The 17,460-nt window shown below is 32.8% G+C and overlaps 1 protein-coding gene across 2 annotated transcripts in view; it reads left to right on the top strand.

The window, feature by feature from the left end:
* The window catches only part of MICAL-like (protein), a 154,666-nt gene extending 151,294 nt beyond the window's left edge, over window positions 1-3,372 (top strand). The window contains exon 13 of one of the 2 annotated variants that reach the window (XM_085823627.1): window positions 47-3,372. In XM_085823627.1, coding sequence (XP_085679753.1) covers window positions 47-168 — 122 coding nt within the window. In that variant the 3' untranslated portion in view covers window positions 169-3,372. Of the gene's footprint in view, window positions 1-28 lie in introns of both variants that reach the window. The other variant, XM_085823626.1, reaches the window with a different exon arrangement.
* Window positions 3,373-17,460: the final 14,088 nt, after the last annotated feature.

Raw genomic sequence — 17,460 nt, 5'->3', positions numbered from 1 at the left:
ATCAGATAATTACTTGCTCTCCTAACAGGTGCCTTACCAATTACAGCAGAAATAAAAGAAAAAAGCAGTGGAAAATCAAAGAAGTCCAAAAACAAAAAAGACAAAAAGAAACAAGAAGCAGGAAATGGATCAGGAAACAATACTCTAAAGAAAAAGAAATGGTTATAATTTACTGATGTTTATTGATGTACATATAGTAAATATCATATGTATTTTTTAAATTTAAATTTATCCATAGTAAGCAACGTATTGAAAAATCTTCAGAGCATTTTACTTTGAGGCATCTGAATATATTTTTTTGCTTTTGTAGAATATTACGTTTTTCAGAGTGTATTTTTATTTCTGATTTTTTAAATATGAAAAAATACTAGTCAGAATTGTTTTAGATTAATATATTGGATTAACTTGTTGAATAGATGTTACTTAATCACTCCATCTAGGCTCACTTTAAAATTATTGTAAATTTATTATCATTATTATTTCATTCTGTCATCATTACACATACCTATACTTACATTGATACTTTATGAATGATAAAATTGTTATTTAATTCATATTTGCTTTGTTCCTATAGAACAGAGTAAAAGGACTTTCTTAAAAACATTTTGCCGTGAAAAAAAATTGAGTTTGAAGAAATGTAATTTTCATCCTCTGCCATTTTGCAATAAAAGCAGTTAAAAAATTGCACATATATGAATATCCTAAAAGCTTTGAAATTACAATTTTAATTTTTCTAAATTATTTGGTGTTCATAAGTTAACTTATTTTTGTTAAAATTTTAATTTCAAAGTTTTTACTGTTTTAAATGTATTTTTAAATTTCTTAAAATATTTTAGAAAATATTCCTTTTTAAAAAGCTCTTTTTTTAATAGTAGTTTAACATTCTAAATCTACGATAAACAAAATTCATTAAGCTATTTAATAGAAATATACAATAGGACAAATGCTTTCTTTTTAATACTAAATTTCTGCATTTTATATATTTTTATACTTTCAAAATATTCCTTCATTGTTGGATGCAGGCTGTCCTGCATAGCTGTGTAAAGCAACAATAAAGGCATAGTGTTTTTAATCAGGTATAGTAAAAATATACAATTCAATTAGCAGGTATTAAAAAATCGACAGTTTAAAGCAGAAATAAGTTTATTTTTTTAAATTAGGCATCAAAGTGCAAAGGATGTTTTGTTTGATCTTTAGAGAAAACTTATCAGTATTATTTAGTATTTGAAAGAATAATTTTATTATAAAAATCATATAAGATTTATAATAATAATTTGTTCTAATTATTTTACTATACTGACATAAATATTAAAGGATTTCAGATTCTTTCAGAACTTCTATTAAGTGAATATAATTTTAAACAATAAATCAAACTCACTATAATAAATTTTAAAAAATACAACCAAAGACTATTTAAATGTATCCTTAGTCTTCAATATTTTTTACCAAACATCTGAGGAAGTTATATAGACATATTTTTAATTTCAATTTAATTTCTAGCTCTCGTTAATCAAAAATACTTTAACTAATGTCCTATCATAAACTGGTGGTTTAACTGCCTGTCCAGTTGTTCTTTTACATTTATAATGCTATCCATAATTTTTTTATCTGCCATATTATTTTTATATATGGAACTGTAAAAATCTGTTTGATTTTTAAACTAGATTCATTTACTGTAAATTATGATACCAAAATATATTTTTAAAAAATTAAGTTTTCTCTAGAATTAGGGTTTAATTATTACATTAAAACTGTTGTATGATGATTTTTAGGTATATTGGCAAAAGTATTATGCTGTATATTTAAAATTAAAGAATATTTTTTTAATTAACAAATAATTTTGTTGTATTATCTTAAATATTTTTGCACAATGCAGTCGGGATAATTCTACTTAAATAAGTTGTTATATCTATAAGGCAGAAATCATATTTGTGCCAGAACTCTTATGTGTTTCATAGATGTTTATATGAGTTTCATGGGGGTAAGGGGTAAATAGATATTTTATGCTTATAATTTATAATAGTTTCCTCCCCCCAACATTATTTGATGTAAAATAATTTTCATTTAGAAAGCATATTTACCCTCATATTATTCTTTTTTATAAATAAATTTTAGTTCTTTTTCCTGAATTTTCAGAATATTCTTTATAAATAATTTTATGATGAATTAACTTTATCCACCAATCATTTAAATTTTTATTGCATCTGTCACTTTTAAAGAAAAGCATGATTAGTATTAAAACTGCTCCTTTCTCCTCCTTTCCCAGATAAAAAAGCTATTAAAAAAATTGCTTGTGTTCACCTAAATTTAATAATAATTTCACTCAAAATTTAGTAGTTATTTCTTCTTAGTGGATGATCATCATGGTCTAGCAATAAAACTAGTATTCATAAATGAAATTTTAATCATGTTTATACTATTACTTATTGCATTAATTGTTATTAATAAAAATAAATTTTCTTTCTCCATAAGCATTCCACTGTTGTAGTAACTTCTGAAATTTAATTTTTGATTTCATTATATGTATGCACAGTAAACTTACAGCAAATGATGTAGCTCTTTACATTATAAAATTATGTACAGTAAAGAATTCATTTTAATTTTATTCTTTAACAAAATTAATACATAATTATAATTGCCAATATTAGCATATTAAAACTCAGAATAAAGAATATTGTTTTACTTTTATGCAGTTTTGCATAATCTGTTCATTGAGTAAGGATTATCTGCCATATTTAAAACACATTTATCTTCCACATGATTCCTGTCTTCCTTTTCTTTTTTTAACATGCTACATACATGTTGTTAACTTTCTTATACAGTAGCATTTTCAATATTTTAATTTTTCTCTTGAAAACACGAATAATTAACTAGATTAAACAATAGGTCTGTTATGCCTGCAGAATAATTTAAATATCTTACTTAATGCATAAAGGAAAGTTACCACTATATTTAATTAATAGTAAGCAATAAATTGTCTAAAAATATATTGCTTTAAATGCATAGCCTTTATGGCAGCCTTATTATTGTTACAGCTAGTCAAAATGATCTTTAAAACTGCAGAGTTTTATATTTTTAAAGCTATACTTGTACTTTATATTAAAGAAACTAATATTCTCCGTAAGAATAAATTGATAATGATGCTACAACATAAATGTACAAACAATTGCACAAAAGTATTAAGTTCTTTTGAATTTTTGCTTGACTGCTATTTTTTGATAAAAAAGTATTATGAAAAAAGTTTCGAAATATGGATACATTTTTCAGTAAAATGTAGAATCATTTGTGCTGTGGTTTTTCATTCTGTAGATTGTGAATTTTTATAGTTATGTACACATTTCACATTGAAATAAAAGTGAGATATTTTTATGATCTTTTGTACTTATTTCTTTTATTCTGAAATGCACAATTGGACTCCACTATATAGTGAAACTGAAAAATTATTAAATTATTTACATTTTTGTTCTAAAAAGTTCTTTTGGTTTTATCAAAAGTATCAAAAGTATTTGAAGAGCTAGGCATACTCTTAGCTCTTCAAATGTTTTTCTTATCACTAAATAATCATTCAAATGTTTTGAACAAAATAACTAATGAATTATTTTAAAAACAAAATGAAATAAAACTGCATTGCAAATTAAATTGAAAAAAAATCTAAAAGATTGTAAAGACAAATCAAATTCAATACAGAGTGTTTTTATTTACCACCAGATTTGGCAGGAAGACTAATGACAATATGGTAAAAAAGTTTCAGATGTCTCAAAAAGGCACTGTTGTCATCTACATTGCAAATATGGCACTGTTGTCAAAATATGTAAATATATTGTGCAAAATATGGCACTGTTGCATCTATATTGCTGAGAATCAGACAAATGAGACAATGATGGAATTTCAGTCCAACACCATTTTAATGCGACAAATGAACTGCCCCAAAGGATTTCAGAGATGATATGTATTTCAGTGCACCATAGCATTTTATTCAATAAAAGCAGTCCCTTGGCAAGTGCATAGACCTCTCTCAGTGTGACCCTCATTCTTGTTGACCACACATTAAATTAATTTCTAAATTAGTTTTCTGAATTACTCTCATTCTTCATACTGCAAGTTAGATAGTATTTTTCAGAAAAGACAAATGTCTTTGAAGCTAATTTTAAATGATAAGGTATTTCGCTTATGATATTCTTATTGGCCCCGAAGGCTGTTAAGCTGAGAACATGATTTTGTATTGTTTCATTTAAATCTGTGATCATTGAGAAAAGATATTCTTTCATATTTAATGTCTCTTATTTATAACCAACTAGTTAATAAACTATTTACTATTAATATTCATTTATCTGAATGAAATGGTTTTATGCAATCATGTCTATGTTTTCTTAAATCCTTTATAAAAGAATGAAATGTTGTTGAGGGAGCGAGATACATTTCATACTTTGTAAAAAGAATGTCTTACGTACTGAGTATGATGATCATGACAAATTTAATGTCATCTATGTACAAATAAATATATGGCTGAAGTATTTAAGAAAATACTGGAAAGGTTTTAATAAATACATAAAAATCTTTTAAGACTTACATACACATTATGGAAATTGAAAAATGTCAAAGCTAAAGAAGAAACCTGGGCACAAAATACGAAAAAATATAATGCATTTTATTTTTCACTGATTTAGGTTGAGAAAACTTCAGAGTTTTAATAAGTTTTAAATTTTAAAGAAGAAAAGTTTTCAGTTTCTTTTTCTGCCTGAAAAATCCCGTGCTACTTTCAAAATGAATGAAAAAAATCATTTGATTTTTCATCATTTCTAAGGCAGAAAAGTTTTATTTACATTTTTCTTGCATGAAAAACATTCACTACAGTTTTCGTTAAGACTAAAAAGAACCACTTTCATTTTTCTGAGTTGATAAACTAATTTTTTAGGCCAAAAAACTTCCACTTTCATTTTGTCTATGGAAAAATCCATGTTAATTTCAAAATGTATGGAGAAAAAGTCATACTTTAATCTAACTCATTCAATCTCTTAAAAAAAATCTCTTAAAATCTCTTTAAAAAAATTCAAATCTCTCTAATCAGACTCTAAAAAAGGTTCATTTAAAATTTTATAGCTCAAAAAATGTTTTGTTTGTACCCAAATCGAAAATTTTGCCTTTCCCCCCTAAGATGAAAATATTTCATTTAAATTTTACAAAGATGAAAATAATAATAATAATAATTTCAGCTTTCTTTAAGACTATAAAAGATTTTTTAACTTGAAGCTATTTCATTTTTCTTTTAACCCTTTCAGGGGTGCAATGTTATGATTTTTTAAGAGTTATGAAAAAGTAAGCATAATGACATGCAATGGTCCTATAGACAACATAAATTAGTTTAAAAAATTTTTTTCGTCCCCCTTTATGGAAAGGGGACCGGTTTCGCCTTGAAACCAGCACCCGTCTAGAGCATTTAAGACTAAACATTTGCTTATTTATCTTTACTTTGCTGAAAAGTAAGTATCTGAACGTAACCCAAATTGCAGATTATACTAGTAAATTGCTGAACAACTAATGAAGTAAATAATATTTGCATAAACACGCATTTTTAATTATAAATAAAAAATTTAAAACAGGAAACAAAAAAGTATGAGACAAAAAGTAACTAATAATGCACTAAATTACTTATATAAAACTATGAAATATTTTTAAAAAACTAAGAAAATTATATGTAAGAATAAAATAAATTAAGATGCATACAATTATTTTACTATGAACTAGAAGCATGAGAAAAGCGACCGCTAAGAGAAGCATAATAGAAACGCAACTACGAGTGTTTTTCAGTGTGCTCTGTGTAGTGATGGGCAACTTCGGTACTTTCTTGTACTCGGTTCGAGAGTAACGGACACAGACAAGTACCCGGTACAAAATACCCGTTACTCAAGTAACCGTTACTTTGAAAAGTACCGAAAACCGATTTCAAGTACCGAGTACCCAAGTAACGATTTGGAGTAACTAAGTAACGAAATACAGGAGTAACGGTTTGCTGTACCGGAGTACCCTAGTAACGATTTGGAGTACCGAAGTGCCCTAGTAACAATTTGGAGTACCGAAATACGCAGCTAACGATTTTGCGCACTGAAGGAACTCTGCCAAGTCACCACGTGTTTGATTTTATCTGTACGGAGTAAGATTTTGAATATCAGAAAACGTGTCAACTACGGAAGTGTCTGAGGAGCAGGAGAGCGCGGCGGGTTGTTTCTGGTGTTGGGTTTGTGTAGATTGTCTTTGATGGTCACTGGGGGTTGGGAGGATTGGCGCGGGAAGTGGATGGATGGAAACATTTTCGTTTTCGGTTGTGTCTCGTGTGCAGGTGCAGCAAATCGATGGGTGCTCTATCAATTTTGTGAAAGGGGTCGTCCATAAATGATGTCACGCTTGGAGGGGGGTTAGTGAAATTGTGACAGTTTGTGAAAAGGCGGGGGAGGGTGTAACAAGAAGTGTGACATCATATTTTGATTAAAATAAAAATGTTTAAAATCAGCAGATTGTGGTGTGATGCTGGTGTAATTAATTATGGCAAAGCACACTAGGGCTATCTGCCTAAGGGGAGGGATGCCTTCGTGGAGGACTTTCTAAGGGAAACCGGCTCGTATACACGTGGGGAAAACCACGAAAACACCTATGCAGCCAGCCCGTTCGCGGGATTCGAACCTCGGACCGAACTACCAGTGTTCAGCGACTTTACCACTCGGCCGCTGGTCGGCTAAAATCAGCAGGTTGAATTTTGAAGTTATTTTAAAATTACCAAAATTTGAAGGTATTTCCTTAATTGGGGCGAAAGCAACTTTCATGTGATTTTTTTTTTTTTTTAACTTACATTCCTTTCTTTCAAAAAAAAAAAAAACATTCAGAGTAGGTTTTGAGAATAGGGTAGCGGCAGAAATTGTAATTTTATTGCTATTGTGTATTAATTATGTTTTTTGCTGTAAACTTTTCTCTTATTTCATACAAAATAAGTGCACGAATCATTATTATTGTTATATTGACAGATGTCATTAAAACATATAGTTTAAATTTAAAAATAAAGTCTGAAATATGATCTTTAACGTAGTGCTACGTTTTCGAACTGCAAGTATAAGTTTACGTAAGACTGCGTGACATGTGACAAAGGGGGAGAGGGGGTATGTTGAAGTGCGACACTTTGTGACAAAGAGAGGGAAGGGGGTCCAAAATGTTGCAGAAAAGTGTGACATCATTTATGGACAGACCCAAATGAGCATAGTTGCGTACTTGAAAAACGTCGGAAGATTTTCTTTGTATGATATTGAAGGAAGGGAGAGTACACTATGTTTTTTTCGGCTGTGTTGTGTTGTTGGAGGGAAACAAAGGGAAAAAAATCGGAAAATAGAAATTTTGATGCAACACTATACTATGAGTAAAAATGTCGCAATAAATTTAAAATAGAAAATTAACTATAACTAGCTGTGTAGCAACTCGATAGGATGCAGTTTCCTAAGTAAATATCAGAAATTTAATGATCAATCTGTTTTAACATGAACACAAGGAGCGTATATCACCATTTCGCAAATACAACCAGATACTACTGTCCTCGTACCAAAACCGAAGTGAGCTGAACCCTCATCGATCCTCCAAAAACGAATACCGAGAAGAGACGCATATTTTCGTTACAAAGTAGCGAATACCGAAAAGCACCCGTTTCGGTACAGAAGTAACGAATACCGAAAAGTACCCGTTTCGGTTCAGAAGTAACGAATACCGAAAAGTGCCCGTTTCGGTACAGAAGTAACGAATACCGAAAAGTACCGATTTCGGTACTGAAGTAACGGGTACTTGGATGTACCGATTTTCAGTATCCGTTACAACTAAGTACCCGTTACAAAATACCCGGTTCGGTAGTACCGACTCATCACTAGCTCTGTGTCTCTGTAAAAAATAAGAAATTTTTTCCCTCTCTCAAAAGCTCCATAAATCCTCATCTTTGAAGCCACTCAAATGAAGATATTGTGCAACTGTTTACAGCAGTGATCCGAAAGCAATAAACACAACTGCAAAAAATCTGCAAAAAAGCTGGCCAAAAATCTGTTGAAGGAAATATGAAAGCTCTTCAAGAAAGATTGAAGCAGGTCAGGAGGAAATGGAAAGAGAAATTATCTGCATTATAGAAAACAAATTCGAGGCTATGTAAGGCAGAATAGACACAGTTGCAAATAGGGTTGGAAAAATTGAAGGAAGAGTCTCTTCTGTCGAAGAACTAATAGAAGAAAGAGTTTCTGCCGTCCCAAAGACGTTGACATCTTGAAGAAATGCATAGGGAGAGGAGGAAGCAATACTGATGTCTTTAAATTTTTACCTGTGCTTTCTCGGCCCTATATAAAGCTCTCCACAAGTGATGGTAAAACTTCCTCACCAGTCTATAAGACACAATTTTCTATAGTGGCTAATAAACTCATTTGGACGCCGCTCTGTATTACTGTTCAAACTGTATCTGAGGCTAAAATCGACATCGATGGAAAATTGAACGTTAACATCAGGTTTGGAAGTGCCGCCTACCGGACACATTGCCTAAGTAGAGAATATTACAGACCCTTTCATATTCGGATTACACTTTCTACGGAAGTAAAACTTTTTCTAGGACTTTAAAAACAATGAACTGCGTTTAGGCTCTGAGTGCATAACCCTATTTGGAATTAATAATGAAAGAGTTAAATCTGCCCACCAAATCTCAAGCCCATATCACAGTACCAGCAGGAACAGAAATTTGATTTCCTGCATTCAAAACTGAAAACAGAAATTTCCGATTCAGTGTCATGGAATATCCCACAAACTGTAACATCTCGAAAAGTGTGGTAGTACCCTCAGCACTCATAGACCTATTGAAGGCCGTTATCCTGGTGAGAGTTGCCAATGTAACTGATAAAACAAAAGTGATTAGGAAAGGTGAAATGCTTGCAGCATTTACTCCAGTTACCTGCATTAAACAAAAGAGTAACCATCCAGATTCCGTGTCCTCAAAGAGCCTATCATCGGCGTTACTGCAGAATGCATAACGAAGCGATGAAGAGAGAAATGCTGAAGAATGTGTCATACAAAAATTTTAAGATGTTTTCTCCCTCTCATCTTTTGACGTATGCCGAACCAGTTTGACGCAGCATAGAACTGATAGAAGGGATCGTCCACCAATCAAGCAGCATTCAAGACGTCTGCTGATTGCGAAACAGGAAGAGGTAGGAAAACTTCTAAAGAACATGCAAGAAAGCGATGTTATCGAGCCGCCTTCAGCAGCAAGTCCATGGGCATCTCCTATTCATGCTGGTCAGAAAGAAAGACGGTTCAACTAAATTTTACGTTGGCTATCGGAAGTTGAACGAGGTTACGAAGAAGGACAGCTGCCCTCTTACCTAGAATTGATGACATTCTGGACACTCTTTCTGAAAGTAAGTGATTTTCGATACTTGATTTAAAAAATGGGTATTGGCAAGCAGTGATCCATCATGATGACCGAAAAAAGACGGTATTTACTATCGGACAAGGATTTTGGCAATTCAAGGTGATGCCTTTCGGACTATATAATTCGAACTCCTCATGGAGACCGTGTTGAGAGGGCTTTCCTATGAAGCTTTTCTGATATACCTGGATGACATCATCATTGTGGGGAAGATTTTTCAGGAACATTTAGAAAATATTACGAAGTTACTTCAGAAACTGAAGGAATACAATGTAAAATGAAGTCCCTCCAAATGTAAATTGTTCAGACAGGAAGTGGCTTACCTTGGACATGTCATCTCTGCCGAAGGTATGTATACTAATCCAGAAAAAGTGTCAGCAGTTTAAGATTGGAGATGCCCCGAAAATATCCAACAGCTGAGATGTTTCTTGCGGTTTTGCGCCAACTATAACTGATTCGTGAAGGACTTTCCTTCCATCGCAAGACTCGTAAGCTGACAAAGGGCAAGCTGCAAGCAAAGGGTTTGTGGAACAAAGAATGTGATTTCCAAACCATTTATTCTCGACACAAAGGCCTGTGCTGTTTTGTCCTAAAAAATAAACGGTCAAGAACGTGTCGTAGCATACTGCAGTAAGTATCTACATCTAAACCGGAGAGAAATTATTTTGTCACCAAGAAAGAGCTGCTGGAGTTAGATGCGCTTTGTAGCCGTAGAACATTTTCACCATTGCCTCTACGGGAGAAACTTTCTCCTCCATACAATAATGTAACTTTGGCCTGACTATTCAATTTCAATAATCCGGAAGGCCAAATAACCAGATGGCTGCAGAGACTCCAGAAATTTGACATAACTGTATGTCATCGGAAGAAATCATCACATGGAAACTCCGACGTCCTGTCTAGGAGAGCCTACCCAGAAAGCTGTCAATATTGTTACGGATTTTGTATTTTTTTAGCTACTTTTAGTAGAATTTGTAATTAAAATTGTTTTATATTCCCGTGCAATGCAGCACGAGACTTATTTAAAGAGAAAGCTACGTCAGAAAAATTAAAATACAAGAGCACCCGCATTTAACATTTTAATAAATAGATATCTCGTAATTGCAATCTTTTGCTATCCAGAAAATACCAGAATATTCTCGTGCAGGATTAAAAAGCTTATAAAAGCCGAAAAAAACATATGAATTCAGTCGTTTACTTAGTTCTTGTTGTTGAATATACCGAATTCGCGGTGAGATCGGATTAGCTTTCTCTGTACTTTTGAATTGAGCTCTATTGATATTTTAGTAGTTCAAAATATAACTACTGTGAGATATTGTGATATTACGAATATCTCTGAGGAAATTTCAGCATTTTAATTTCTTGGAATAAAAATAAATTTTATTAACTGTTTATCGGCTTGTGCATTCAATCCATACGAACCCGTACGCACGCAACACGTTTTGGTGTCAGAAGTGAGATTCGAACCTACGCCAACAGAAGTGGACTGAGATTAGTAGTAAACTTTTTCTTGGTGGCAGTGGTGAAATCGGATTAGTTTTCTCTGTATTTTGAATTGAGTTCTATTGATATTTAGCAGTTCAAGATATAACTACTGTGAGATATTGGGATATTGTACAAATATCTTTGAAGAAATTTCATTTATTTGTTTAATTTCTTGGAGTAAGAATAAATTTTATTAACTGTTTATCGACTTGTGCCTTCAATTCATTACGAACCCGTACGCACGCAACACTTCTTTTGACATCTTAAGACCCCTGCCACGAACTGCTCATGGCAACAAATACATCCTCGTTGCCATTGATTACTTCACCAAGTGGCCTAAAGCATATCCTATTTCTGATCAAGAGGCTGTCATAATAGCAGTAATGATACAGCACTGGATTTCCAGGTTCGGAGTGCCTCTTCAGTTACATTCCGATCAGGGAAGGAATTTTAACTCGGCCGTTATTAAAGAACTCTGCAAGCTGCTCTACATTGACAAAACTCAAACAAAGTCTTTACATTTCTAGTCAGATGGCATGGTAGAGAGGTTTAATCGAATTATCTGTAATAACCTCTCGTTAGTGGTTTCCAGAAACCAACATGACTGGGACAAGAAGTCACCACTGTTTTTACTACCTTATCGCAATAAAAACAGGGACGAAGCGAAAACAGAGGTGCTTAACCGAGTCGCATGACAAGTTGCAACTTTAGCATCGGATAATCGAAACTCATGGTGTGACGAAGTCATGAAAGACCAGTTGGAAGACAGCAACATTAAACCTGTAATTGACTTAATGGAATCTTAAAACAGGTAACTTGACAAGATATTTCAACTTGCAGTCCTATGACAACACAGTATTGGGCTCTTTGGAACTGACTCCATATTCGAAACGATGTCTTTTACAGCACGTTTGAATCAGATGATGCAAAGGTATTTTGATGGCAGCTGATATTTCCTAGATCTCGGATCTCGGACATTCTTAAATAATTACATAGCAGTCCAACAAGAGGCCACTTCAGAATAATGAAAACACTGCACAGAGTTCGAGACTGCCTCCACTGGAGTAGTGTAAAAGCTGATGTGCAGAAGCAGTGAATACAATGTGTAGAATATATTCGTAATAAGAAAATAATGCAAATAATAATAAAATGCTGAATCTGCCATAAAATACTCAAAAATATATTAAGAATAGTCACTACCTAACTACACTAGCCTTGGATTCGGAAATGCATCATATCGGCGAAAAACTCAGACATACGATGATCTAGAATTAGTTAAAAAGATGTTATTTATTTTGCATATTTATATAAGTGTTTTTAAAAAGTACAGTTTTTAAACAATTAAAAGTTTAATATACAGATATGTAGGAACTTGCCTACTACAACTCAACTCTGGGTCCATCAGCGGCCGAGCGGTAAAGTCGCTGAACACTGGTAGTTCGGTCCGAGGTTCGAATCCCGCGAACGGACTGGCTGCATGGGTGTTTTCGTGGTTTTCCCCATGTGTAACGTGTATACGAGCCAGTTTCCCTTAGAAAGTCCTCCACGAAGGCATTCCTCCCCCTAGGCAGATAGCCCTAGTGTGCTTTGCCATAATTAAAATACACCATACAACTCAACTCTGCTAGTCTGGTAACACATAGCAACCAAAAACAAAATAATATTTATTGTATTCAATTGTTATAATAATTTAACGACCTGTCTTAAGAAATTGTAATATCATAATTGGTGACCCGTATTTATTACGAATAGCATCCTTCAATGTTGCACGAATATGGAGTTTATATGTCAAAATTCTGAGCAGCAGTAAGTTATCCAGTGTGATGAGATACAAGTAAGACATTTCACCTGTCATTTCAAGCGTTATGCCGCATTCCGGTGAGTCAACATATTTCTGTCATAATTTCAGCGGATATATGTATCGTCTACTGCATTTGAGCCGCCAATTTCTCTGATTTCAAGTACCAAAAAACTGTGTCATTATACATATTGATTATTTTTCTATACATATTATTATTGTGCATATTCTATACATATTATTATTGTACATATTTGATTGATCTAAAGTGGTTGACAACGATGCTGCTTCACAATTGGCACGAGTGGCAGTTAAGCCACCGCCTTTTTTGTCGCCGAGACCCATCGTTATGGTTCATTTCAATTGGATGCGCAGTTTAAATTAAGTCACATTACTCAATTTTATACCGCGATCGTCGCGTTTGAATCAGAGGTACTGCAATTAGTTCGTGAAATAATTTTTAATCCACCGACGACGGACAAATGCAAATCTTTTAAAAAAAGATTAATTTCTGTTTATGAAGAATCCGAAATAGTTCAAATCAAGCAGCTGTTGCAGGATTTAATGTTGGGTGATATGAGACCTTCTCAATTGCTGTCTAAAATTTCAGACTTAGCCGCCGGTAACCTAACGGATAACATTCTTAAAACATTATGGATGAATAGACTCCCATCTAACATACAAACCATTTTAGCGGCCAGTAGCGAGCCACTTAAGAATCTTCCCAAAATTGCTGATAAAATTCAGGAGCTGGCCATTCCAGCGCAAATACACGCAGTGCAGGCTGGTCCAGGTATTGTGGCGTTACCAGGGATAAATAGGAGGGCTAGCTCATTTCTTTGTTCGATTCCTCGCCGACGCGAGCCTAATCGGGGGACGTAACAGGCAATAATCTGACGTCACTATGATGCCACCTGTTCTGATTTCCCGCGTTTAAAACAGTAGTTTCATTGAGCTGTGAGACGATTTTCTAGAGGTTACATATCCCAAATTAATTCTAATAATATATATATCTGTTTTCTAATAATGTATATATTTAAAATAATTTATATATATGTAATTTTAGTCAGTTTTTATTTTAAATTCTATATTGTAAAGTATCGTTTACGTAATATGGCTTTTTGCGCTGCAGTAACGTGCCGTAGCACTTACAGAAGTATGAAAGGATGAGATATTTTATTTCACGGGACGAAAGGATCCAAATGAGAGTTTGCTTTTCACGAAGGAATGGATACACAAATGTCAAAGAGAAGGTTCTATTAATGTGAAGAGCGGAAAAATCTGCAGCGAACATTTTCTATGTAGTGTTTATGAAGATGATATGAAAAATCGCTTGTTTGGATAGCCACAAAAAGAAACTGTTGAAATGGAATGCTGTGCCGAAAGTAAATTATGATGACAATAATAAATCGAAATTGATGATGACAATAATAAATCGAAATTGATGATGACAATAATAAATCAAATTTTAATGATTTTGAAATAAAACTCACAAATGAAAATGTAGATCACCCTGAATGTTTAAGGATAAACAAGAATGCATTGATAATTTGAAGAACAAAATAATATCCTTAGAAAATTTTATTAAATTGCATTAAATTGTATTAAAGTATTGAAAAATAGAGAAAAGAAAAATTTTAGAATGTTTGTTCAGCGACAAAGAAGGTGGACGACATCTAGACAGAAATTGGTATCAGAAATTAAAATCTGAAATAGCGAAATTTGGGGGGGGGGAGCACAAATCGGAGAATTTGGAAAAATGCCTAAAGACTATTTTTATAAAGACGCAGATTAATGCATTACTGGAAAAAAAAAATCAGGTGGACTAGTGAAAATATTTCACGTTGCATTGTCATAAGAGCTCTGTCATCTTAAAGATATGAATGATTTTTAGAAAGGAAAAAAATTAAGAAAAAAAATTGGAATATCTTTACCTAGTATTATCAAATTAAAGAAATGGTGTTTATTTTATTTTTTAGTGTTTTCTAAATTTTAGTGTGGTCCAAGAATTCAAAGTAATGTTCTTACTCTAAAGAAGGAAAGAGGCGAATATTTGTACTCTGTAGAAAAAATATGCGTTCTCAGTTTCGACGAAATGCATATAGATTGAAAACTCTGTTATGACTCTAAACAGGACTAAGTTGGTTCTTTTCAAAATGTGCAGTTTGTTTTAATCAGAGGTCTCATTTCGCGCTCTGTCTCAAATTACTGAGAAACCACGTTTTAGATAAAGGATTTGTTTTAGAAGATGGAACTGTTTTAAATTTTGATATTATTAAAGAGGTTTTAAATAGAGATTGAGAAGAAATCAATTTGTGTCACAAACTAAAACCGAATTATTTAATGGTCAAGGGAAATGAGAGACAAAACGTCGCTCCAGAGAAAACATTATTTTCAAAAAGTATCGCAAAAGATAAACTCCACCCCACAGGAAATCAAAAAGCATGTGACTTCTATGAGTTAATCGATAATATCTTCGGTATTATGAATAGTACCAACAAGAATAACAAGTATTTAACAAACTAATTTTGTTAAGTGTTTGTTAAAGTTATTCTTATTACATCCGTTGTAACTAATTATTGATTAGATTTTGGGCTAGATTAGCAGTTTAGATAAAATATAATAGTATAAAACATCAAAGTAATTGGCATAAAAAGACCTGCTTCCTTTACTCACACTTTTGAAAAATTAAATAACTGTTTTAGGTACTCTGAATAAAGCTATTTTGTCAAAATCAAGGTAAAAATCTTATATACATTTATTTAATTGTAATATAGATATAAGTATAAATTACAAAATTATTTAAAGAATATCTATTATATTGAATCGGAAGAGAATTATAACAATGTAAAATTTACAATTAGGCAAAAAATCAAACGTAGGTTAGCAGAAATGTTGCCATATATGTCATATATGTTTAAACCTATGTCAATGTAAAGTTGTTTTTTGAGTAAATTTAAATAGCTGCTATTATAGTTATCTTAGAAACAGTATAAAAATTCTCTCAGTTAGCATGCAAATAAAGAAAGGATTAGAAATAAACGTGCATTAAATAAAAAAACTTGCAAATAAAAATAAAAAAAACCACGGAACTTAATGTTAAAAGAGTAGCACATTTTATCTATTATTTTTAAATTGAGTAAGCATTATTAAATTTTTTAATGGTTCAGTCTAAAATGCATAAAGCAGTAACATTGCCTCTTCCAAATTATAGCTATCTTTCACACACAGCTCTTTTTAAACGCTGGTTCAAAAACGCTAATTTCCAAGCTGTGAATTATATTGGCGCGCTTAGTGTCATCATGGCTACGTCATCACTTCTCACTTTCTGCTTCAGGGGGAAAAGCTCTATGAGCTAGCCCTTCTCTTCTAAGTCCTGGCGTTACAGGCTCAAATTGATGATTTATCCAAACAGGTTGCTCAATTAGTAGCCATTCAAGCTGAACCTCTTCAGCGCAACCGCTCCACATCACGTGGTCGAAATACACTTCGTAGCCCACTGAGGAAACGTTATGAAAGCCCTCCTCCGGGTATTTGTGTTTACCACCACAAATTTGGAAACGAGGCAAACAAATGCCGCCCACCGTATCGTTATAAAGACTAGGGAAACGAGAAGGGTCGTTGCTCGAGGTCGTGAACGACAGCGGCCGGAATTTCGTACGCCTTTTCGTCATCGAAAAGAATTCGGGCTTAACGTTTCTTGTAGACACCGGAGCTGATGTTTCTGTCATTCCAATGGCCATTCACTATTGCTACTGTTTCAAGTCGTATTATTGGCGCTGACTTTTTACAAAAAATTTCTTGCTTGTCGATCTTAAGAATCGCTGTTTGATGGATTTCCCAACCAACTTAACTTATCCGGGAGTAATTCGCAATAGTAAAAATTTGAGCATTAAATTGATTTCGGGTAACTCCCCATGGCATCAACTTCTCAGAGAATTTCCTACAATCACGCGCCCAGTTATGGGTATTTCCGAACCCAAGCACGATGTATTACATTATATTGAAACTACCGGACCTCCAATTGCCGCTAAACCAAGGCGCTTACCTCCAAGTTTAAAGCCGCCAAAGAGGAATTTCAATACATGATGGAACAGAGAATTTTCCCAGGACTTAGAAGAGAAGGGCTTGCTCATAGAGCTTTTCCCCCTGAAGCAGAAAGTGAGAAGTGATGACGTAGCCATGATGACACTGAGCGCGCCAATATAATTTACAGCTTGGAAATCAGCGTTTTTGAACCAGCATTTAAAATGAACTGTGTGTGAAAGATAGCTATAATTTGGAAGAGGCAATGTTTACTGCTTTATGCATTTTAGACTGAATCATTAAGAATTTAATAATGCTTACTCAATTTTAAAATAATAGATAAAATGTGCTACTCTTTTAACATAAAGTTCCGTGTTTTTTTTTTTATTTTTATTTGCGGGTTTCTTTTATTTCATGCACGTTTATTTCTAATCATTTCTTTATTTGCATGCTAACTGAGAGAATTTTTATACTGCTTCTAAGATAACTATAATAGTAGCTATTTAAATTTACTCAAAAAACGACTTTACATTGACATAGGTTTAAACATATATGACATATATGGCAACATTTCTGCTAACCTACGTTTGATTTTTTGCCTAATTGTAAATTTTACATTGTTATAATTCTCTTCCGATTCAATATAATAGATATTTTTTAAATAATTTTGTAATTTATACTTATATCTATATTACAATTAAATAAATGTATATAAGAT

This window comes from Stegodyphus dumicola, chromosome 9, assembly GCF_044657685.1.
Source record: "Stegodyphus dumicola isolate Sdum_Otavi_A_Nest chromosome 9, ASM4465768v1".
NCBI classification, from domain to species: Eukaryota; Metazoa; Arthropoda; class Arachnida; order Araneae; family Eresidae; genus Stegodyphus; species Stegodyphus dumicola.
Note: the sequence above shows the minus strand (reverse complement) of the source record. Positions and strands in the feature narration are given on the sequence as shown.